The sequence below is a fragment of the Lachnellula hyalina genome (assembly GCF_007821495.1).
Source record: "Lachnellula hyalina strain CBS 185.66 chromosome Unknown contig00228, whole genome shotgun sequence".
NCBI lineage: Eukaryota > Fungi > Ascomycota > Leotiomycetes > Helotiales > Lachnaceae > Lachnellula > Lachnellula hyalina.
Window position 1 is genome coordinate 12,116 of NW_022157342.1, and position 24,287 is coordinate 36,402.

At 47.0% G+C, this 24,287-nt stretch overlaps 8 protein-coding genes across 8 annotated transcripts; 6 read left to right on the forward strand and 2 right to left on the reverse strand.

Moving 5' to 3' along the window:
* Positions 1–257: 257 nt before the first annotated feature.
* arp-3 (Actin-related protein) lies at positions 258–1,941 on the forward strand (the record flags this gene model as incomplete). Its single annotated transcript, XM_031152438.1, has 7 exons — positions 258–292; positions 382–404; positions 458–688; positions 730–782; positions 826–918; positions 978–1,805; positions 1,870–1,941. The coding sequence occupies 7 exons, from the start codon at positions 258–260 to the stop codon at positions 1,939–1,941; spliced, it is 1,335 nt and encodes a 444-aa protein (XP_031001580.1).
* A 2,221-nt stretch (positions 1,942–4,162) lies between these two features.
* Positions 4,163–5,477, forward strand: adh-1 (alcohol dehydrogenase; the record flags this gene model as incomplete). The annotated part of the gene is made up of 5 exons (XM_031152439.1): positions 4,163–4,220; positions 4,304–4,527; positions 4,599–5,102; positions 5,150–5,374; positions 5,430–5,477. The coding sequence occupies 5 exons, from the start codon at positions 4,163–4,165 to the stop codon at positions 5,475–5,477; spliced, it is 1,059 nt and encodes a 352-aa protein (XP_031001588.1).
* Positions 5,478–6,923: 1,446 nt separating this feature from the next.
* Positions 6,924–7,972, forward strand: LHYA1_G007511 (putative oxidoreductase; the record flags this gene model as incomplete). The annotated part of the gene is made up of 5 exons (XM_031152440.1): positions 6,924–6,978; positions 7,049–7,343; positions 7,432–7,738; positions 7,831–7,891; positions 7,944–7,972. The coding sequence occupies 5 exons, from the start codon at positions 6,924–6,926 to the stop codon at positions 7,970–7,972; spliced, it is 747 nt and encodes a 248-aa protein (XP_031001587.1).
* A 688-nt stretch (positions 7,973–8,660) lies between these two features.
* On the reverse strand, positions 8,661–9,218 carry RPL26B (60S ribosomal protein; the record flags this gene model as incomplete). Its single annotated transcript, XM_031152441.1, has 3 exons — positions 8,661–8,942; positions 8,995–9,107; positions 9,200–9,218. The coding sequence occupies 3 exons, from the start codon at positions 9,216–9,218 to the stop codon at positions 8,661–8,663; spliced, it is 414 nt and encodes a 137-aa protein (XP_031001586.1).
* Positions 9,219–10,420: 1,202 nt separating this feature from the next.
* ght2_0 (High-affinity glucose transporter) lies at positions 10,421–12,396 on the forward strand (the record flags this gene model as incomplete). The annotated part of the gene is made up of 6 exons (XM_031152442.1): positions 10,421–10,577; positions 10,648–10,787; positions 10,835–11,091; positions 11,145–11,190; positions 11,246–11,936; positions 11,987–12,396. 6 exons carry the CDS (start codon positions 10,421–10,423, stop codon positions 12,394–12,396), a joined length of 1,701 nt encoding a protein of 566 aa, XP_031001585.1.
* A 1,969-nt stretch (positions 12,397–14,365) lies between these two features.
* AQP3 (Aquaporin-3) lies at positions 14,366–15,807 on the forward strand (the record flags this gene model as incomplete). The annotated part of the gene is made up of 5 exons (XM_031152443.1): positions 14,366–14,476; positions 14,656–14,768; positions 14,825–15,007; positions 15,062–15,307; positions 15,360–15,807. The coding sequence occupies 5 exons, from the start codon at positions 14,366–14,368 to the stop codon at positions 15,805–15,807; spliced, it is 1,101 nt and encodes a 366-aa protein (XP_031001584.1).
* Positions 15,808–16,474: 667 nt separating this feature from the next.
* On the forward strand, positions 16,475–19,197 carry skb1 (Protein arginine N-methyltransferase; the record flags this gene model as incomplete). The annotated part of the gene is made up of 4 exons (XM_031152444.1): positions 16,475–16,621; positions 16,667–17,288; positions 17,458–18,962; positions 19,018–19,197. The coding sequence occupies 4 exons, from the start codon at positions 16,475–16,477 to the stop codon at positions 19,195–19,197; spliced, it is 2,454 nt and encodes an 817-aa protein (XP_031001583.1).
* A 290-nt stretch (positions 19,198–19,487) lies between these two features.
* Positions 19,488–21,128, reverse strand: LHYA1_G007516 (UPF0587 protein; the record flags this gene model as incomplete). Its single annotated transcript, XM_031152445.1, has 9 exons — positions 19,488–19,560; positions 19,669–19,824; positions 19,901–19,938; positions 19,999–20,109; positions 20,475–20,576; positions 20,632–20,754; positions 20,809–20,874; positions 20,928–21,042; positions 21,094–21,128. The coding sequence occupies 9 exons, from the start codon at positions 21,126–21,128 to the stop codon at positions 19,488–19,490; spliced, it is 819 nt and encodes a 272-aa protein (XP_031001582.1).
* Positions 21,129–24,287: the final 3,159 nt, after the last annotated feature.

Sequence of the window (24,287 nt, forward strand, 5' to 3'; positions counted from 1 at the left end):
GAGTGAGTGAGTTGAGGTGAGGCGTCGGCGTCCTATCAAGTCAAATTTGTGGGGATGCACGTGACACAATTCAGTCTCACCGCGGGGTGGGACTGCGATACACACTGCCTACGTCTGCCCCATTTTGGTCGTCATCTTTCGAAACAGAGCAAGGCCGACGACGACAACATCAATTCTTCTCTAGAAGCCACTGTCTCGAAGCTGTCGCATAGCATTTCCGAATAGCTGGGAGTGCAAGGCGCACGCTTCTCGTCAACATGGCTTCCCAAACTCCCGCCGTTGTCATGGACAAGTATGTTCCAACCCCCCGAGGCACCCCCTCGAAGCTTGCGGAATCGCCTTAGTTGAATACTACGGAATATGCTAATGTTTCATTTGTAGCGGTACTGGTTTTTCGAAGCTTGGTAGGGTGGCTGTATTCATTTCTGCTCCAGCAAAGCTAATCCGTATTTTATAGGTTTCGCCGGCAACGACTCTCCCTCCTTCGTTTTCCCAACCGCAATAGCAACTAAAGGCCCGGCAGCTGGTGGTAGTGGAGGTTCGGGATCTGGCCGCCCTTCAGTGGCCAACAAGCCGTCATATCTCACTGGCGGAGCTGGCCCCGGTGGACATCTGTCAATGAAGCGAGGAACGGAGGACTTGGACTTCTTCATTGGCGATGAAGCGTTGGCTGCAGCAAATGGACCAGGTACATTGAATGGAAAGCTGAGGATGGAAAGGTGCTGACAGGCTCAGGTTATGGCATACATTACCCCATCCGACACGGTCAGGTTGAGAACTGGGTAGGTCCATTACTATTATGAATGAATGGACATAAACTAACAGATGCAGGATCATATGGAGAGATTCTGGTCGAACTCTATATTTAAATACCTTCGCGTTGAGCCAGAAGACCATCACTTTCTCCTGACAGAACCCGTACGTATAATAGCGCCCCTCAAGCCTTGAAGTCACATCTGATATAATTTTTAATACAGCCGCTCAACCCTCCCGAAAACCGTGAAAACACTGCCGAAATCATGTTTGAGTCCTTCAACTGTGCCGGACTATACATTGCTGTGCAGGCTGTCCTAGCTCTTGCCGCGTCCTGGACTTCATCGAAAGTCTCAGACCGTTCTTTAACGGGTACCGTGATCGACTCCGGTGATGGTGTGACGCACGTAATCCCAGTAGCAGAGGGTTACGTTATTGGCTCATCCATCAAGTCCATTCCAATCGCTGGTCGAGACATTACCTACTTCGTCCAATCCCTTCTCCGAGATCGCGGCGAGCCCGACTCCTCACTCAAAACAGCTGGAGAAATCAAAGAGGAATACTGTTATGTATGCCCCGATATTGTCAAAGAGTTTTCCCGATTCGATCGCGACCCTACTCGCTTTGTGAAGCATCTGGTAAACCAGCCCGGTGGCCGCAAAGTCACCGTCGATGTCGGTTACGAGCGCTTTCTCGCACCAGAAATATTTTTCAACCCCGAGATCTATTCTTCGGACTTCTTGACTCCTCTCCCCACAGTTGTCGACGGCGTGATCCAATCCTCACCCATTGATGTTCGCCGAGGTCTATACAAGAACATCGTGCTCTCTGGAGGAAGCACATTGTACAAAGATTTTGGACGCCGTTTACAACGAGACATCAAGCACCTTGTTGATGATAGAATTAGAGCCAGCGAGGCGAAGAGTGGGGGTGCCAGAAGTGGTGGGTTGGAGGTGCAAGTAATTTCCCACAAGAGACAACGACATGGACCATGGTTTGGAGGTAGTCTTTTGGGTCAAACACCCGAGTTCCGCAGTTATTGTCACACAAAGGTAAGCTGATAGGGCTATGTCTTACACCCTGCGTTGGAAATTTCGAATGCTAACATGCTGCCAGGCCGAATACGATGAAATAGGCCCCAGTATCGTCCGAAGATTCGCTTTGTTAGGAGGGCCCGGTGGATCGTAAGGCATATTAAATAGCAGTTGGGGGATCTGGTGGAATAGGGGTAACACAAGCAACCGAAGCCTTTCGAGGGTGCTTGGGCATGGCAAAACGATAGATTTTGGCGGAACAAAAGCCCTTCCTGATTGTGGATCTTAGAAATAAATGCAATGATCATGACGACCGTCTCGGCATTTGTGTTTGGCGTCCAACAAGTTGGTTGATTTCTGCCTTTTGTCTAAATAGACAAAGTATGGCTCTGATGGCCCTGGAATTAATTGTAGTGGTACTACCTAGATAGGTACCCCTTAATGATCTCGCTTACCCACCGAACAATAGACGAACAATCTGGAAAAATAGAGTACTTGCTCAATCAACTTGAAAATGGCATCAACTTGCAGCTCACGTATAGAGGGAGTATTCCGAGGAAGCTGAAGGCAATCTAAAACCCCCAAAATCCTTCCATGGGATGGAAAACATGGGTAAGGTATCTTTGCAATCCAATAAATAATGCACATGATTGAACATAGCCAAGGCCAATCACGAACAGGTGTCTATAGTGCAATTCCATCAGCGTGTTCGATGACATCCAGTGTACCCAAAGAGGTGCCACATCAAGTATGTATAAAGATCTCGTCAAACTCCTTTGACGAGTTGTGGAAAGACAATGCGAGACTTGGTACCTAGGTACGGAATAAATAGTAAGTGTTCATATCTACTTTTGTACTTCGTTTGCTTTATTACTAAAACTACTTTAAGTTATACGCACTCTCGCTGCTTTATGAAGGACAGTTTTTCATGGCGGGTAAAGATCCCAACCCATCGCTATACCTGCTTTACTTCGTACTGAATGCCAAATGGAGGTCCCATCCCATATCAAAAAGTCGGGCCGCGCCATCGACTTCAGCATATTTGTTTTCTATGGATTGATAGTCGGTCCTTCGAGCAAAGAAGGACGAATCGAGTATTACCTAGTTACCAAGTAGGTATGGTACGATGTTAGCTGCTATGTGCAAGATCTCGGGCCTTTAGAGGATCGCTCTAGCTTCCGAAGGCCCGAGTTTCATCAAAGAATCCTCGGAGTACGGTATCTGCGCTTGAAAGGAATATTGTTTTTCCTGAGCTCCGTTGAAGCTGTATCTCGGATCAAGGGGCGATTTCCCTAGGTTATGGTAACTGAGTCGCGTTCTTCGTACTAGGTACCTACGAGTACTCTACCCCGCATCATAGCCACGGGCGGGACTTCCCCCACAAGAAGTTCTTTAGGTAAATATCTATCTTTAGGGGTCTAAGGTAGCATCCGTTCCGCCTTATGCCTACGTAGACAGAACTCTTCAAGACTAACGAAAATTTCGTTTATCGATTTACCAGATCTAAGATAGGGGTGCTGGACCCTTGGAGCGATCCTCGACCCAATCACTCGATTATCATGAGATTCTGTGGCAGAGATTCGGCGCGGCCGCATTGCGGGTAGATAAGATGCTAGCTACTACACTGTAAGCAGAGATATCAGACCACCCCCACGTGTTTTCTCTGTTTGCACATCAAGTTGGGCTGGGATGGAATAATAATAGAACCATGAAAATGCACTGCTGGGTGCTTCCAAGCACTAAGGTAAACCATGCCCATGTTGATCCGAACTGGGAGTACACCGTAAGTAAGATGGAACCTTCCCGTAGTACCAGCAGGTACACATCACCATCATACCTACTCACGGAATACACCCGTGAGCCCCTTTGGTCCGCCATGAGCTACAAGCTGACGGCAACCAATCCCTTCCTCTGCCATCCACTTTTGCGAGGGGCAGCCTCGATCAACAGCCTCGATTGACGGCGCAGCGGACTCACAACCAAGGGCAACAGGAACTAGAATTAGGATTAGCATGAATCCTTTGGTCCAATTCTTCCCTGCAATGCAATGCAATGCAAAATCATGAAGCCAAAGTCTTGAGGTTGCGAGGTAAGCTTTAGAAAGCGGAGCCAGGCTCTAAATCGGCGTGATGCACCACCCCACCCCACTGATCAGACTTTACTGAGCTGTACTGCGCCACGCGTTGGAGGGTTGGAGGGGTAGCTAAGACAAAGTGGCATGTTCCGTGAATGAGTATAAGGAGCCCAACTTCCCACCGAACAAACCATTTCTACAGACAACCATCTTCCACCTTATCTACCTCGAAATCTATCACACAATCACAATCGCAACTTAACAATCAACCTACCCCCCCAAAAACCGCAAATTAAATACAATGGCGCCAAACATCCCAACCGAGCAATGGGCCCAAGTTGTTGAAGAAACCGGAAAGCGTATGTCTCTCTTTCATAATCATTTACTCGCTATACACAATGCGTTGGCGTCTGTTGGTTCGCAGAGTACTCACTCTTCACAGCTGTTGTCTACAAGAGAATCCCAGTTCAGAAGCCAGGCCCCGACGAAGTCCTCATCAACATTAAATACTCCGGTGTCTGCCACACAGATTTACACGCTGTCAACGGTGACTGGCCATTGGAGACCAAGCTCCCCCTTGTCGGTGGTCACGAAGGTGCTGGTGTTGTTGTAGCACGTGGATCTCTCGTTGAGGACGTTGAAATTGGTGACTATGCTGGTGTCAAGGTAAGCCTTCCTGAATCAGCAGCAAATGCTTTTGAAAAAGGATGTCAATGGCTGATATTCTTCTGCGACAGTGGCTCAACGGTTCTTGCCTAAACTGTAGCTTCTGTCAACAATCCGATGAGCCACTTTGCCCAAAGGCGCTGCTCTCAGGTTACACCGTCGATGGCAGTTTCCAGGAATACGCCATTGCCAAGGCCGCACACGTCGCTCGCATCCCCAAGGACTGTGATCTTGAGTCTATCGCGCCAATCCTCTGTGCCGGTATCACCGTCTACAAGGGAATCAAGGAATCAGGAGTACGTCCAGGGCAGACCATTGCTATTGTTGGTGCCGGTGGTGGACTTGGATCAGTCGCATGCCAATATGCCAAAGCTATGGGTCTCGACATCATTGCTATCGATGCTGGTGATGATAAGAAGAAGATGACTGCTCAGCTTGGAGCCCAGCACTTTGTTGATTTCTCCACCAGCAAGAACATCGTCAGTGATGTGAAGGCTGCCACCACCGATGGCCTCGGACCCCACGCAGTCCTTTTGGTTGCTGTCAACGAGAAGCCATTCCAACAGGCTGCCGAGGTATGTGCCACCAACTACTCTATTGGAATTTAGCTAACATATCACAGTACGTTCGTCCTCGTGGCACCGTCGTTTGCATCGGTCTCCCAGCCGGCGCATATCTCCGTGCACCAGTCTTTGAGTCAGTCGTCAAGATGATCACTATCAAGGGCTCCTATGTTGGTAACAGACTTGACTCCGCTGAGGCCATCGAGTTCTTCAGACGTGGTCTGATCAAGGCACCATTCAAGACTGTTGGCTTGTCAGAACTGCAGAGTGTTTATGAACTCATGGTACGTCAATCTAATCATCTCAGTTGAAATATCACCATACTAATTCTTTCAACAGCACGAGGGTAAGATCGCTGGACGATACGTCGTGGATTGCTCACGCTAAGGGAACATCGATGAAAAGCGAAAGTTGATAGTTTGTTGGCATGATTTTAAGGGCCAGAATTGTACATAGTTAAGAGGACTCAATTGAAACATTGTGAAACATATCATCAGTTTCATCCTGACGCGCTAAACACTATGTAAAGCTTCGATAGACCAAACAAATCGCATGAGCTCCTTTCAAGATATTTCCGCCGCTAAGCGAGATAATAGAAAAAAGGGGTGGAGGAGGTTGGGTCCTTCGTACCCAAGGTAAGAGCATCTAATCCTCAGATAGTATACCCTCTCTATCTTACCCTATTAACCAGATCAACGGTATAAAACCCCATCATATTCAAAGGATGATGCTGCCCAAACTCCAAACCCACAGCTAGACAATCTCTAGCCATTTACGTAAATAGTCTCACTGGAAATGCAGTGAAAAGCCAAGGAGGAAGACCGGCTATCAAAACGTACCTTACATGTCGCATCGCTCCGCTACAAGTTCACCTGATCTCCAACAACTCACCACAAACACAACACGTGAATCGAACGAAACCCGCTGACTCTTCGTTGCGTGATAAGATGAAAAAAAAAAAAAAAAAATTTGCATATCGTATTTGTCATTCATGGCAGTGAAGCCGCAAATACGAAGTACGATACTTGGCTTGAATTGTGGCGTTGATAGAGTACCGACTCCACTTCTATACAGTCCCTCACCTCCGTACCGACTCCATGGCACGAGTAGACAATGACATCAACTGATCAGGCCATAATTCCCAAAAGAAATACTCGTATTTTTGTTGCGTTTCGCATGCTCGGAATAGGTAAAATCTATGTTGGGGAGGACCGTATTTGGGCGGAAGGGGGCTCCGCGGAATGGGGATATATGGGGCTGGGTGTGGCTGGCTGAGTGACGGTTCTGCAATCTTTCTCGTGTGCAGGTGGTTTGACTTGTACTTGTATATATATATGTATGCAATGTTTGGATGATCTATTGATTGATGATATGGATTGCGTGTTGTGATATATATAAGTACTTACTTGTCTTAGCCAAGATGGTGAGGTTTTCATCGGGGAGTCGGAGATGCTCTACATTACTTTACTATAGAACACCGTATTTTTTGTATACTCCGAGTGTAGTATTTCTACAGCAGCAGGTAAATACATGAAGAGTGGAAAGTTTATCAAGTGGGAGTCAATATAAAGTTTCTACGGACCCGTTCACTAATCTCAACATTAGATTACCAACTGCTGTGGATTTCTGGTGCGGTGCCCCGCCCAAGTCGCGCACGTCATTCCAGGACCCTTGAATGTAATAGCAACCTCTGGTAAATAGATAATGGGCTTATCAATCAATTGACCCCTCTATTGAAATACATCTCTGTTCTTTCCTTCTTCGTTACAATAACTCATGCCAACGGCTTCCAAACGTCTTCAACTTCATAGACAACATCTCCGGTCAGCAAATATGGCGGCAGCAAGTAACTTCTTCAGCATCGTCGCTGGTGTAGGCGCAGGCACGGGTATCTACCTACTCTCTAGTCTAGTAATACCTGCTACTGTATACCTCTGCTAAGAAGTTTTGTAAAACAGGTCGTTCTGTGGCTCTTAAATTCGCAAAAGCATATCCCGTGATCCTCTTAGCCAGAAATCCCCAAAACTACGAGTCCATCGTCTCGGAGATCAAGTCTTCTGGTGGTCACGCTATTGGCATCTCCACAGATGTTTCCTCGCCTCAGTCTGTTTCAAGCGCCTTTGCAGAGATCCAGAAAGAGTTCAAGGGGAAGCAACTGGCTGCGGCTGTCTATAATGTTGGTGGTAGATTCATTAAGAAGCCGTTTCTGGAATTGACTTTGGAGGAATATGAGGCTGGTTATGAGGCTAATGGGTATGTTTACTCCTACTCCTGCAATTACCATCTACCAGTCTGATACAAACTCCCAATTCCATACTAATCTACTTTGCTTGCTATCCAGAAAGGGGTTTTTCCTCTTTGCACAAGCTGTGCTGCCACTCTTGCTCGACTCTGTGTCCACCTCTCTCCATCCCCCGTCTCTGATCATTACTGGCGCTACTGCATCGGTCCGCGGATCAGCAACGATGTCGTCCTTTGCCAGCGGGAAGTTCGCGCTAAGAGCTACTGGTCAGAGTCTCGCAAGAGAGTTTGGTCCCAAGGGTGTGCATGTGGCCCATGCCATTATCGATGGCGTTATCGACATTCCGAGAACCCATGACTGGCCTGTTAATGGGGGTGTTGAAGATGGTAAGATTGATAGTAGTGCTGTAAGTGATACCGCATTCGTAGCAAGGACGATAGTGTTGCAAATATTGGATTGTTTGATAGAAGATGCTGATGCTGACCTTTCATGGCTTAGATTGCGGATGCATATTGGTATCTTCATACCCAACCCAGATCTCATTTCACTCAGGAATTGGGTATGTATTCTAAAAGCACTACCCCCATAACAATCTCTGACTCGGTGTTCAGACGTTCGACCATACGTCGAGAAATTCTAGACTGTTTGGATGGAAATATAATTTCATTACTCAGTGATTGCAGTAAAGCTTGATTGTTCATTCTCCGTGATGTCCCCAAAGCTAGTCTAAGTGCTGGTACAATTTTCGGCAATACCTCCTATAGAAGAGAGACAACCCACTAGTTCGCTTGAACTGGAGAGGCGTAAATTTTAAAGTGACTTGGTGATTTGAGAAAAAAAGGCAAATGAGATGTATGTTTCTCACCTTCAAACTCTTCTCTTCATAGACCGAGATCTTAGAGAACAGTCTGCAGGCGAGAAGATCTGCTTCCGAAGAAGTAGACTTTCGTCTGCGCTATTAGTTTTAGCCCGCCAATGTGAGATCCGGTAATGGAGACTGGCGGGGAGATAAGATAGCGCATTGGACAAGTAAAGGAAGTCGCGAACGGCAATGCAAGCTGTGATCGATCCAGCACTGTTAGTTAGTAGGGGGCAGTTCTCCCAAAGCAAATGTGTGTAGCAAAACAGATCACGTCGTGTAGAAACGACTTTGCTTCGGGAGAAACTCCCATGGAGCATTTCACAGTAGACCAGACGTGCAAGCACGAAGGATGTGAAATGGCCATAATGTTTTGTCATTCCTATGTCTAGCACCTCCAGCTAGCCGTGACAGCGCCCCAATGTAAATAACAAGCATGCCAAATCACTCCAGACCCGACCACATTTATTTATGCCTTCGACGCCTTCAGCTTCTCCTTGATCTCGCGACCAGCCTTGATACGCTCCAGTATGTTCTCACGGTCCTTGTCGAGCTTCAACTTCGTGATGACGACCTTCGAGGAGTGGACACCGATGGGAACAGATTGACCAGACGACTTCTCCTTGACGACACGCTCGATGTGTACGATGTACTTGAGACGGTAGACTGAGGTGATCTTGCCCTCGCGGCCTTTGTTGGAGCCTCGGACAACGAGGACTTCATCATCCTTTCTGATTGGGATGGAGCGAACCTAGGAATTATTAGGGGAAGTCGGAGGGAGTATCGGTTGAAGAGACACTCACGTTGTACTTCTCGCGCAATTCCTTGCTGAGAGGGGCGCTCATGATGGTGCGTCTAACGCTGGAGGGGGCATCGTAATGCGCCTTGCGCGACTTTCTCCTCGAGGAGTGGAGGGCTGGATTTGCAGTCAGTTTTGCACATCAGGTTGTAGTCTGCTTTCGACCTAGAGAATGGTGTAAAAGCAAAAGGTTAGGAAGATAAACATACAGCTGTTGATCTTCGTCATCTTGGCGAGTTGGCGGATGAAGGCAAAGAAATTTGTCGATTGTCGTTGCTTGAAAAAGATTTTGACGACGTGCGATTTCTTTGTGGGCGATGAGGATCTGCGCTAAACTTAGTTTGGAGGAAGCGAGATTCAGTCACGTGAGGAAAGCTACCGAGGTAAAAGAGAGCGCTACTGCTACCTAGCGCACAGACCAGCGCAGCACCAGCCCAGCTAACCTAACCACAACCACACTTTAAATCTACCTCGAAGTATATCAACCTCATCTTGACTCATTCAACTGTACCATAAGAACCTTATTGACTCCGGGGTCCGGGGCAATAAACTTTAAACCCCTACGATTTAAGAATGCCCCCGAATCAGCTCCGAAATTGAGGACCTGCAAGGATTTGTTCCAATTGACTTTGGCAGTTGGCAGTTACCGCGGGGAAGTTTTGCACTTCGCGCCGGGGAATCAGCAGCTCCTCAACCCCGACGTACTCTAGCCCCCGCATGTCTCCGTAAATTCGGCCCGAGTCAACAGCATCCGGGGTTTCCGGATACCACGGTACCAAACTAGTACCTAGGTACCTGACATTTCACGTGTACAAAGTACTACATGGCATGTTTTCTGAACGGTATACGAGAGTATCCGTGTACCGAACCATTTTGTGAAAAATCTTGGCTTGGCTTGGTATGCTGGGTTCTGAATAGTCAAGTGACGAATTCTGCTCGTGATGAGATGGTTTTTGCCCAGGTTCGGGCCTCCGTGAGGCTTATCAAGCTCAACGCGTATGAGGCTATTAGTTGGAAATCTTTCTAGAAGCTACATTCAATTAATTTGCCTCTCCTTTTCGGCCCTTCTAATAAGCACATTGCAGACCAAGAGCCTGCTAGACCCGATTACCATAGTTGCAGGCCCACTCAAGTGAAAGCGGGGATTAGTAACTGGGGTTTTGGGGTAACATGTTCCTCAGCTGATGCTCGGAACGTGTCGGTCAATGGTTGATTTGAGAGGAAAATACAGAATTAAGTCAACAAAGTGGATTTTTAATCGTATGTTTTATTTATCTCGGATGACCACGAGTCAGAGGTCTTGTGCCTTAGTATCAGCTAGAAAGGGATATAGCCTCACTGGAAAATTATATAAAGGCCATGTACCTTGCTTCACTTTCATCAGCAGTACAGTTTGAATATCCACTACTATTATAACATTACAAATTACAATGGCTATCTCGAACTTTGTTTCGCACCTCCCCTTTAGGGCTCGAAAACCTGTTGGTTCATCTGACGAAGAGCCCTCTCACGCGGAGAAGCAACATCATGCCGGCTATACCTCCGACGCTCCAGTTCCAAGGCTGACATTCCATTCTTTCATAATGGGTATACTCGTGTCTATGGGAGGCAAGTTTACTGCAAGCTATTCATGCGCCCTGGCTAAATGAATTTGAAGGTTTCGTTTTTGGTTACGATACCGGACAAATCAGTGGCTTTTTAGGGATGAAAGTATTTCAAGAAGAATTTGGTCAAAGAGATTCGGATGGTGTCGGATACCACTTCAGCAATGTTCGCTCTGGGCTCATTGTTGGCCTGGTAAGTGTACCAAATCCGCAGTATAGCAATTGCTTACAATCTACCAGTTATCCATTGGCACCTTGATGGGAGCTTTGATTGCTGGCCCTGTTGCAGACAGAATTGGACGGAAGTGGTCTATTTCTGCTTGGTGTATTATGCTTCACATTGGATTGATCGTCCAGATCTCCGCGCCGGCGCCAAAGTGGTACCAGATCGTCGTCGGAAGGTGGATTGCAGGTCTTGGTGTCGGTGCCCTTTCACTTTTGGTACCTATGTATCAGAGTGAGAGTGCCCCTCGCCAGATCAGGGGTGCCCTAATCAGGTAAGAGCTACTACTATTGTCCATAAGCTTTGACTAGTCTAACTCCCTTACAGTACTTACCAACTCTTCATCACTCTCGGCATATTCGTCGCAAACTGCGTTTGTAACCCCTTTTCCAAAATGTTAGTGGCACCACGAAGCTGACTCTGTTTAGATTAACTTCGGTACGGAAAAGCGTACAAACACGGGATCTTGGCGTATCCCTCTCGGAATATCTTTCCTCTGGGTCCTGATCCTTGGTTTTGGAATCATGTTCTTCCCTGAGAGCCCTCGTTATGACTACCGACACGGCAAGATCGAGCAGGCGAAGGCCACCATGGTCAAGCTTTATGGGGTATCCCCGGATCACAGGGTCATAGCAGAAGAGCTTGCTGAAATCAAAGCAAAACATGACGAGGATATGCTCCACCAGGACCAAAAGTGGTTTGAAATCTTTGTTGCACCGAGAATGGCTTATCGAATCGCTCTTGGTATTACGCTCCAAGCTTTGCAACAACTTACTGGTGCCAATTACTTCTTTTATTACGGGACAGTCATATTCAAGAGCACAGGAATTGACAATTCTTACGTTACGCAAATGATCCTGGGAGGTGTCAATTTTGGAACCACTTTCGCGGGTCTGTACGTTGTGGAACATTTCGGCCGCCGAAAGTCCCTCGTCTTTGGTGCTGCATGGATGTTTGTATGCTTCATGGTTTTCGCATCTGTTGGACACTTCTCACTCGATAGAGTGGTACCTGAGAACACGCCACATGCAGGCAAGGCAATGATTGTTTTCGCCTGTCTGTTCATCACTGGGTTCGCCATGACGTGGGGACCAATTGTCTGGACTATCTGCGCCGAATGTATGCCTCTCCCATCCCTCATTGAAAATAGCTATTCTAATAATTGGCAGTGTATCCATCCCGCTACAGATCCACAGCTATGGCAATGTCTACAGCTTCCAACTGGCTTTGGAATTTCCTCTTGGCCTTCTTCACGCCTTTCATCGTAGGCGATATCGACTTCCGCTATGGTTATATCTTCGCCGGGTGCTTGTTCCTTGCTGCTGCTGTGGTCTACCTGTTCGTAATCGAAGGAAAGGGTCGAACTTTGGAGGAGATTGACACGATGTACCTTCTCCACATCGACCCACGCAAGAGCGCTGATTGGGTAGCTCCTCCACCAGATCAATTAGTCACTACCGAGAAATTGGTCAGGGGTGAGGTTGCCGGCACAGGAGTGGATCTTGAACAGAGCATCAGCGCAAGGGCGAGAGCAAAGGAGACTGCCGCACCTTCCCCCTCCGCCGCTCATGATGAGTAAGTTGGGATGGAAGGTAAAATAAAAGGAAAGATAACAGTTTGATGGGGGAGTAATGTGTTCACGAAATCATGAAATTGTAATATTGCATGATAATGCCACTAGCTAATACAGATTTCTTTAAAGACTAGATTAGAAGACCGCTTTTTATAGATCTAATCTAAGTCAACGATATAAATATACTTTTACTCGCATCGCAGTTTTACAGGCTGATAATAATCCGACTCTGTTGTTCCTAGTCTCTCTTTGAAAAAGTAGGAGTATATCTTTCCCCCCACTTCTTAATATCAATTAACACCTCTACATATTATTCCAATCTTCATTTGATACCCTTTGCAATAATATGAAGTTGTCTAGGGCGTCGTTCCATATGGTAAAGATGTTGACGTAGATTGAAGCGCATGTAATAGGATACCTTGTTCGTGCTCAAAAAATACCTTCCAAAGTTCAGGGGAAGTACTAAATCCCCACAGATGAAACCATTCCTCTCTTCTAGGATTTACCCTTCTTAACCAAAGTGAAAAAATCCACCGAAGTAAATATATATCATTCAATATCAAGTTTCAAGGACGCAAGAGTTCACTAAAAATTGAGAGGCGGCGTTGGCTATAGTACTCGCAGCTTTCTATTTTGCCTGGGCAATTTTTAGTCATCGTCATAAACAAAACAGCCATATCTGAAAATAGCAGCAATGATACAGTAGATAGATACCCACACCCATGGATCGAACGCACGCGGATGCATGGATCCGGCCCGGTCCCTCCTTTTTCTGAAGACCAAGGAATGCGGCACTAGCTCTTAATGTATCAATCCGAGCTTCCGGGAATCCTGTACTTCAAAGTGGACGATCACGAGTGCCGCTTCTAGTATCCAGAAACGTGGAGGTGGAGGTTCTGTTCCAAGTACGAGTAGTTCGTTTGGGGATCTGCCGATATATGCATCGCGGCCATTGACGCCATACCAAGGCGGGACAACTCCCCCGCATTTCCCCACAAGCCACTTTTTGCAACGTGCACGTTCACTTTTCGAAAGAAAGGTGTTGATGGTCTAGGCCAGCATGACTGCTTATGTAGGAAAACGAGACTGTAGGGAGATATATTGGTAAGCAACTAGATAATGGTCCTCTCATCATCTGTGGTCCTCTCATCATCTGATACGACGAGTTCCATTGAGGTCGCCGTCAAAGGAAATGATGACGCTAGGATGTCTCTACTACCTTAGATCAGATGCCATATCAAGATTTCACTACTGTACAAACGCTATTTCCAGGCCTCGGCTTCTTCGATCTCTCATCTCAATTGGTCGAGAATTGTGTGGCATAGATATTGTTGTGGGCAACGGCCAATACAAATATTGCCGCTCGTCTGTGCTGACGTAGACAATTTATGAAGCTTCCCGGGGAATTCGGACATCAGAGGAGCAAAGGTGGCGTCACTCTATAGGTAAGTTTATCGGCCAGCCACTGCTTGTCAAGCCTTTGGACCGTGTAAAGGTTCTTTCTATCTACATGGACCATTCTCCCAATTCTTCTGGTGTTGTTGCATGCTTCTCGTTATCTGTATGTAGATGCATAGATAATGTGGTGTGATATCTGCATTAGGTGCTCATAGACGAAGAGTGCAAGCGCGCTCGTACTCGTACTGTACTGTACTATCTAAACCCGTTTTGCTCTGCTCCAGAAACGTGAATGGATGGTAAAGGAGCATTTCCTACGGCTGGCGTAAAGTATCTTGGGCGCTATGTCTTCATCCTCAACAAAGAAACGGCACAGCCAGACTATTAACTTTCACTCCACTTGGCCCTTTAAGTAGCTTTGTTCCATGCTTGTGGTCGCCAGGGACCCCGCACTCCTGCACTTCATAAGAACCGTGTTATCCCCATGAGCTTGTCTCCAGTGCGCTCCTAGCAAAAACACCAAAAGACCATTTGATCTCAACAAACCCTACTACACAGTGGACACAGTTCTTCTACCATGGCGGAACATGTTGAAGATTCGGCTCATACTACGGGCTACGATGCTCGAAGATTGCACACGAATGATATGGAACTTGGAGTGACTGATGCGGTGCAAAGACATGTCCGCGTAAGTTACATTCTCGCAGAAATATATCTTACTTCAGACATCTCGGGAGAGATTACTTTCTCGACCTGTTTTGAGAGTCGATTGCTCTCAACTAAAAGTTCCAACGCCCATGGAGCATTGACCTAACTCCCAAACTCTATCACACGGGGCAATGCTGATTGGGAGATCTTGACATACAGAGGAATGTTGTTCCACCCAAACCGGTCACTCAGCGGAAACTCGACTTTGAGCATGTGAGGCCGAGATGGATGAGGGAAATGGCCGCTGAAGCTCTCGGCGTGTTCTTTTACGTGTTCGTAGCCTGATACGCCTTGCATAAATCTTGAAATCATCTGACAGACTCTTCAGGTATCCCGGTATTGCCTCACAGGCAGCTTTCTTCTTGAACGGCACACAGCCGGCCTTCGGATCTATATTCCAAATTGGATGGGCCTATGCCATCGGCATCGCCTTTGCCATCATTGTTTGTGGTCCGACATCTGGTGGGCACTTTAATCCAGCAGTAACGCTCTGCCTTGCGGTTTGGCAAGGGTATGCATCTATTCAAATATCAAATACAAAACAACACTTACTGAGATATCGCAGGTTTCCCTGGTCCAAAGTTCCCAGATATATATTTGCCCAGATCTTCGGGGCCTTTATGGCTGGTATGATACTTGTCGGACAGTATCACCCGCAGTTGATGGCACTTTCCGCTGAAGTTCAAGCTAAAGGCTTGAGTCCCAACTCTTTAGGCGGCCCTGGGAGCATTTTGTGTAGTTTTCCCGCACCGACCGAGACAAACTATGGATACTTGTTCCTTATTGAGTTCTTCGTGGACAGCTTCATCGGGTAAGAAAGTCGCGCAATGATAATATTCAGACAACAACTGACGGAGATACAGCCTTGTCATCTGGGCCGTCCTGGATCCTGCCAATCCATTTGTCGCTCCCGCCTCCGCGCCGTTTGTCATCGGCCTTGCATATGGGAACATGGTTTGGGGTTTCGGTGCGGCCACCATTGCAACCAACTTGGCCAGAGATCTTGGAACTCGAATCGTGGCAGCGATTTTCTTCGGCGGAGATGCTTTCGATAGATACGCACCGATCGCCGTGTTCACAAATGTCCCCGCGACTTTTTTTGCCCTGTTTGTGTACGAGGTCATTTTGAGAGATAGCTTTGCTATCATTGCAAAGGGCCATAATGTGCACGAAGAAGGGGAAGAGGGACTGTCGCGCCACTTGACGAAAACAGGTACATTGGAAACGGGGATTGCAAGTAACATACAAAGAAGAGATGACTATAGTGATGAGAGCTATGCAAACCGACAGAAGGATAGGTCTCCAGTTTGAGAATGGACTCTGGTTAGGTCAAAGATAATGAGGGAAACGATGTACAGAATGTAAACGAGTAACAACAGCGATTTCATAGCAAGAAAGTACCGTAGTAATTGAAATATAAGATAGTATAATGGTCCAGATTGAACGAGCTATGTACTTCAAAGTGGCCCAATATGAAAAACCATGAATATATCATTATGGTTTAGGCGTCTAGCACATGAACGTTTGTAAAAATTCTTAGTGGCGTGGTAGTTGTCCATTTGATGTGTTATACGTATCTTATATGGCAGTTTTGTTAATTTGCTTATTAATGTGCCGCTTGGTTTAGAACAGCAAAAATTGATGTTGCATTTTCTCTCAAGGACGAAGAAAAGGACAAGGATTTTTAAGGATACGAATACTTACAGGCGCACGCTAGCTGAAAATGTAAAAGACCCCACCCCACGCCTAAAAAAAAGTACCTCCGTACCTACCGACACAAGTAAATCTGCCCTGCCTGGAAACACCTGCCTATCGACTTTATGTCGCACGCGAGCCACGACATGATAGGCAATACTTTTCCAACATTTTGCAAATCCTAATATATACGAAGTCCTAGGACGCCTTCCACTCCTTTCCACATACATTTTACCTCAAGAGCAACCCATTCTTTGGAGAATATTCTCCTGCTTCTCCCATTATGACTGCGCCCCAACCTTTCCTCGCAGAGGTTGAGCCTCCGTCGCCACTGGAGGAATCCTTGCCTACCTTTTACATTGGTCACCATGAATCCAAGCGGCCGTTGCCTGTCACGGAATTTGTCCTGCAACAGGCTCAGGATACTGGTGTAAGTTCCCCCGTTTGAAATGCAGACAGCCGCTGACTCTTCTAGTATGACATGCTCACAAGCCCTATTACGAGCCCGCATTTCCACTCAAGGGTGTTGACTCTGGTCTCTTCCTACCTCGTCGAGCTGTCACGGCTGGAGATCTCGGACGATCTGAATACCACCAGCAGTATCCCACCCGCACCGATAATCCCACCTCTCACCCCATTTGATACCCCTATGACTCCTAGCGACACGCTTTCACAGCTCATCGGATACTGTAGCCCATGGATTGACTTGTGCTCTTCGGACCCCTTGATCTCTAACATTTCACGGCAGGTTCTGAATATTGAGATCGCATATGCTTCATTTTGCGGGGTGGGCAACATTATCATTCCGGGGCCTAGGAATTACAGCAGCGGGTCCACAGACAATAATGGCATCATCCAGTATGCTCGTGCAATTCAAGAAGCGCTCACTATTGGCAGCTATATTCAGATGGCGATTCATGTTCCAATGTACGGACACGAAGAGGTAAAAGATATGACAGGAGATCTCCAGCCATTTGCCAGAGATTATGAGTCGCCCGGAAAACCAAAAGAGAGCAAAGATATCGATTTGTTTGAGACCTGGGACGCATGGAATTTCATTCGGAGCGTATGTAAATACAATTCAAGACTATCAGTAGGTAAGAAACCAATACAATCGTCCATTTCCCTTTTTTGCAGCCTAGTGAAGAGTTATCGAGCAATTTCGAGAGCCGAGACCCTTCGGAGCACTTCTAAACCTCTGAAGGTAATTTTCCCGCTCGATTAGACGGAGTTGGGCAGAAAATGACGGCTAATATCCATGTGTAGCACTCGGGATTCCCCGTCAGCTCCCAGTCGAGTCATTGCAGTCTCGCTGGTTCGCTGAACCTCTTCGGTTATTGTCATTCACGCCTTCGTCTTTCCTGAAAAATAAAGGCGGGCACCCAGTCTTTAGTAAGAGCCACCAAACCCTGTTATCAAGGTATATGCGTCTCAAACAGCCGCCTTGGCTCTTACTCTCCGACGTTGGCCCTGTCCCCGGCCTTGACGATCCGATCCAGCTCTCAGCTACTGCTGATGGGTTTCCATCTCCCAGTGCAGTTTTAGATGCATCCAGATCAGTCTCTCCTACTCTTTCTCCTACTCCATCGGAAGCAACCGCGGCCTCCAGAGAAACCCCAAAATCGAAGCCCAAACCGAAGGATCCTGCAGCACATTTAATCTATATGAGGTATCTCCAGAGGAACCAACCACCTCGGACAGCCATTGAGAAATTTGGCTCTGGTTACCAAGATTATCTCCAAGCACCCCTCCAGCCATTGACAGATAATCTGGAATCTGTCACATATGAAGTTTTCGAGAAAGACCCTGTCAAATACGATTGGTATGAGCGTGCCATTGCACAAGCATTGTCTGACTGGACTAAACAAAGCAAGCCAACCTCGAGTTCAAATGGTGCGGTGGTAATCGCTGTCGCTGGCTCTGGTAGAGGCCCACTTGTCACGCGTGCTTTGAGAGCAAGTAAAATGACAGGAGTTCCTGTTGAAGTATGGGCTGTCGAGAAGAATCCTAACGCATACGTTCTTCTGCAGAGACACAATGACATGGATTGGGGTGGCGTGGTCAACGTGGTCAAGAGCGACATGCGGGCCTGGAAGGGACCGCTAATCAACCCAACGACTGCCGTAGGACAAGCGACCTCTACTACCACTTCTCCAGCATCACCGTACGGCAAGGTTGACATTCTGGTTTCTGAGCTTCTGGGATCATTCGCCGATAACGAACTTTCCCCAGAATGTTTGGATGGTGTGCAGCACGTATTAGCTCCACAATACGGCATCTCGATCCCAAGCTCTTACACTGCTCATCTCACCCCAATCCTCGCTCCCCGTCTGCATGCCGATATTTCACATCGAGCAGTAACGGATACAACGGCCACAGAAACGCCGTATGTCGTAATGTTACACGCTATTGATTATCTTGCAACCACGGTTCCGGACCACCCACGCATTCAACAGGCATGGGAGTTTGTTCACCCTCTCCCAGCGTCCACGCTCGCTATAGCCGAAGCTAGAAGAGGAGGGGGTGTGAGCGGAGGTGGAGGAGGTAGCATGGCTGGCGGTGATGGTGCCAATGAGCACAACACGAGGTATTCCAGGATGAAGTTTGTATGTAGGGATAGAGGTGTTGTAAACGGATTGGCAGGATATTTTGAGGCGATTCTTTACGACGGAGGTGCGGAAGGGAAGGTCGAATTGAGCACGAGACCCGACACGATTGATGATAAAAGCAAGGATATGATATCATGGTTTCCTATTTTCTTTCCTCTGAAGGTATGTTGTGGCTGAAAAGTTTTTCTCTGAGAAAACAAGCTAACAATTTCGTTAGAATCCCCTTTATTACCCTGATGATGCGGAGCTGGAGGTCAGTATTTGGAGGCAAACGGATGATCGAAAAGTTTGGTATGAGTGGATGGTGGAAGCTTTCGCTATGGTTGGACCCGAAAAGAGAATGAGGCTCGGAATGAGTGAAGTTGGAAGCAGCCGAAAAGTTGGTTGCCTTATGTGATATGCTCTTGTTTGAAGAAAAGAGCTAGTACTTTAGGAGCCGCTTGAAGTCTCACTTCAGTGTGCATTGTCAAAAGTAATGGTCAGGATGCCAAGTATATGGTATCAAAATCCAGTCTGTCATGATTCCTAAACAAAGCCTCTTGCTTCTAAACGCCTTGCCCATTGTTGGACGAAACTTTTCCCTGAACATTGACAATGTCCATACCCAAGGGTTCCCTTCCTTGCTAAGCCTGATAAAGACCTCAGACAACATATCCCGAATTCAGCACTTTCTCTTCCATGTTACAATCAACCCTCCATCTTTACGTCCCCATTTCCGTTATTCTGGTTCGCTCCTTGAATCCATAAGACGTTATTGCATCTATAGATATAATCAGACCAGGCCCTCAATCATTGCACAAACCCTCTCCCAAGACTCTGCTTAGAATTCCGCATATAATACCCCTCCATGTAAAAGATTTCGACATACCTTATCAGAACCTGGCCCAAAGAACTCGTCATTTCTTGATCAATCCACTCCTCCGCACCCGACAACTGGATATTCATGTAGCTGTCGATGCTAACCAGGCGGCCCTTGTACTCGGTTTGACCCCATTTGAGACGGATGACGACTTCCTCGTTGACACTAATTTATTCCTCCGTCAGCACATCCATCGCCCTCATGGAATCGCAGACTGTGGGTGTGGGAGGGAAAGACATACAGGTTTTGCAGCATCGGCCGCGGGTTGATGGGCATGAACTAGAAACACAAGTCAGCTAACTTTTCTGTAGCCGGTATTCTCGAGATAGGCAGGTTTACGTTACTCATCTTGGAGGTTGGGTTGGTGATGTATGTAGAGGGCGCGTGGGGGATGTTTTGCGCCTTGCCTTGCTCGTTAAACTTGAGGTTGCGACTAGCTTCATTTTGTTCCTGGTGCGGTGCGGATTAAAGGTCGGTGCTGCTTTTAGATCGCAATGTAAGGCTGGACCGGGCTTTGACGAGGCTGTGAAGCTGTGAATTAGAAGTAGTAAGTAGAGACATGTGTTTAACAATTACTTCTGCATTCAAATGCACACCAGGAATATAGTAATAAGACATGATGGCACCTTGTATTCCAATCAGTGCGGTACAACTTGTTACTAAAATTCCGAGCTTCTTTAGACATCATTCAAGCCATCAAAATAGCTCAGCAATGAAGCATCTAGAATAGCTATAGCAGTCTGTCCCCTGCTCACCGAGAGCTAGTAGTATCTTCAATTCCTTCTTATTTCCCACTTCAAGTCCTTAATACTAACTTCATCTCCTGCTTTCTCATCATAGTCAAACCATTCTCCCTCGGTGAGATCAATAGCTGCAAATTTACTGCCGGACTCAAGACCAGTGGCCAGCCAATCACCCTAAGATCATCGTCAGGATTTAGATAGTGAAATTTTGACAAAACTTGTTTCATACCTCTGGCTTAAATTCCGTGAACTCCAACCCTCGACAATCAAACTCAATAATCTTCTGGCGCGTTGGTGGGGATGCCTGCTGATATGGGATAGGGGGTGCCTTGATTGTTGCAGATGATTCTCTCTAATGGAGGACGCTTTAATTTTGATACATAATCTTCGTAGAGGCTTCATTTACCTTGCAAGACTTGCATTTCCAGACAAAGTTTGCCTCCCCTCGACTGCCACTCATGTCGTTCGCTTCCTGCCTCAGAAATCAGTCCTGGCTTCTTGGGAGAACTCTGCTTCACAACTTACGAAGCGACTAACGTTCACAAAGTTTGGATGTACCTCTCTGCAGGAGGTGCACTGGACTTTGAATGTGTACCAGAATGGCTCCTCGGGTGTGTCGTCCGGCCTCAACTCAGTCACGCTGTTCGAAGCTTGTCAATAATCGATACATTATGACATAAGCATTACTTACCCCGTCAAGTCTGCAGTGAGAGTTAGGGTCAACATTTTTGCGATTTGGACTTAAATATGGTGGTCCGTTGCTAAGGTAATGCAAGGTTGTAACTGATAGTGGTGGGGTAAATTGATTTTGTCTGGAAATATTGATACAGTAAAGCGGCAGCACCACCGGTCAATCTTCACTCACCTCCGATGATCGAACCACCTCGAGAACCAATTCCAAAATATTGGCCAACTTAGCAACGCGACAACATCAATTGCCCGCGATATAATGGTCTCAGCATGATACGGCCATGCAAGCTCTTTGGTTTCGCGCTGCGCAGACCAGATCCTCCTGTGGATGTAGCTCCTGTCTCAATGCCACGGGCGCTTTAGCTCGTCGAACCACAACAGCAACAAGCAAACGAAGTGTGAAAGTTGGAGATCTCTTCACGGCATGTTACTCTACAATACTCGCCACCGCTGTTTTTGCAGATGCAAGGGTCAAGGAGGAAAGGAGGAAAGAATGGGATCGAGTCATTGCTGAGGCCAAAGCTGGGAACTCCATCGACGAAACAGCCATCCCCAAAGGGACAAGTGGACAGCAGAAAGCCGTCAAACTGAACTTGAGACTAGAATATTATCGTGCAAGCGATAATCTAGGATCTTGGAACAGTACGAGCTGGGAGGCCCCAACCCATCGATATGAATCCGCAAAAGCAAGTTTGGAGAGGTTAGACAATGAGCTCCGAGGGCTGGCTGATACTCCTGAGAATCTTGTTATGGCAGAAGAGACCCCACCTTCTTCATCTGGGCAAAGCGAGGAATGGTACGATGAAGACGATATTCAAGCACTTCCTTCCGTATACTTCGCACCACGCGAGCCCCTCACAAGCGAACATACGGACATGTTTGCGCAAATGGTCAGGAATCTGGTTGATCAGTTCCTATCGAGGATGGATGTGTTTTCCATTGCTGGAGCCGGCACAACTTCAGCCAGTACCGATATCGATATTCAAAAGATGGAGATGGCTCAACGAATAAAGAAACTAAAGACTACTTTTATTGAGATGCCGGCCTATTCAAAGGATGGGATTTCTTCCGAGCAGCGCACTGCATTGCACAAGTCAATAGTCACAGCTTGTACAAGCACAACTCCGGATCGGTCGAATATAGAGTTACTTGTAGCAAAGATATGTTACAATCTACTCGTCTCAACCACCCCACCGAGCATTGGAACATATAATATTTTGATAAGGGAATTCACTCGGTTGCAGCAATATGATCTTGCCCAAGATGTTGTCGATTCATTCTACCAGAGCAAACTGAAACCGAATGACAGAACCATTAAGCTCATTCTGGACCACTTCATCGCAGGGCATGACCCTATTGGGTTTCAGAAAACAATTGACCGCATGTCTGTGGCCAAGGATAACATGAACATCAGAACGAGGACAGTATATCAGTTGTCCTCTCCTGATGTCCTTCAATGGGCTATGACGAACAGAACCAGACGACTCAATGACTTCTGGCTAGCTCAAAAGGTGGATCGAAGTCCTGCTATCTTCGAGGCTCTCATCAGGGGGTCGTTTGAGAGGAAAGGAGTCAGGCCAACTATTCGTTGTATCAAGGCGTCTCTACGCGAGGGTCAGATGGTGCCTTCGCGTGCTTTCTACAACGCTGTGGAGGCTTGCCTTTCTCGATTCGATTACAAAGCAGCGCGCAATCTTCTGAGAGTGATTCTGTCTACTTGGGAACATGCCCACACCTTACTTGAAGACCTCGGTCCGGATTTTCGATATGCGTTCCACAAACTCCTCTATCTTTGTAATATCGACTCGGCACCAGATTCAAACCCGATTTTGCCGCCCTTTATATCTCTCCACACGTTGCGAGACTTCATACGCTGGCTACGGATCAAGTCTCTCGAAGATTCCATCAATCGATACGAAGTTTTCGTCTCGTCTCTTAGAACGACCCTTAAGAGAATCCAACCCCAGCCTCATGAACTCCGCAAGCCCGACGCCCAGCCAACACCATCCAGCTCTTACGGGAAAGTTGGCAACCAAGCTATCTGGGAGGGATTGGATCGTTTAGAAAAGTTTGGATCATTAGAGCTGAGTCGGAAAGCCAAAACAATCTCCCATAACGCAAAATTTCGATCCAGCCGACTCCAATTCCTGCAAAGAGAAATCGATGACATGGAAATTTCCACCGCTAGCATCTCTCGAGAGTTTCAAGATTATCGCGCCAGGCAGTCCCGAAGTAGCCAAATACGGGCCATTGAAGCTGAGCTGGCAATACGAGTGCGCCCACTAGCCATTGCGGGATTCGAGGTGGTACCGCTTTTCTTGGATCGACTGTCGACTAAAAGCTGGGATAAGTTTATCACAACAGTCAGGAACGTCCACTCAGCGGGTCTGTCGTTCAATGACCCTCTGAAATATCTTCTGCGCCTTATATCGCGCGAAGAGAGAATGACAAGTCTTTGGAAAGTAGAGACTCATAATCCCAAGCCGAGTATTCGCAAGATAAGGCCTGCTATACCGTCCCCGTTTCAACCACAACACCAGCTTCCATCTCCATTTGCAGACCTGTGTTGATCGGAGAGTTCATTTCTACACTATTCGCCAGATTACGAGAATTCCGTGTTTGGATTCTTCGCCCCAGCTGTAAATAAAACTAGATAGATAGATGGTCGGGACGGAATGTGTATGATGCGACTAAAAAAGACATGTATATATGGGCAATACTAGCATAAGACGGCGCTTGAGATTCTGGAGTCGGCATTGGGACTGGGTAGCATAGTAGAGTAGAAGCGGCGTTGTCAGACGTCAAGACCAATGTTAAAAATAATGATCACTCTACTCTAAATGCTATTTGCAGTCAAGATGGTCAAATAACACGGTACAATAGCAAGCAGACTTGAAGATATTATACAAGAGCTGGCTATATCACTAACAGCGCGTCTACCAACCGCGCCCTGATCTACTGTCGGGGAGTACCGAGTCTAAGGGGCACCAGGGGGCTAGTGGACCACCTTTCTCAAGTGTCACAGATATTTCTGAAGGTATAAACCTAAGGACAGACCATCGGAAAGCTATGATGAGTGTTAAACTTTATAGAAAAAGATTAGGGGGGCAGGTGCGTGAGAATTGGACGAATTTTACGGCATACGGAGGCTACTGTAATGGAGATGAAACGATTACAAGATCAGCATAATTTTAA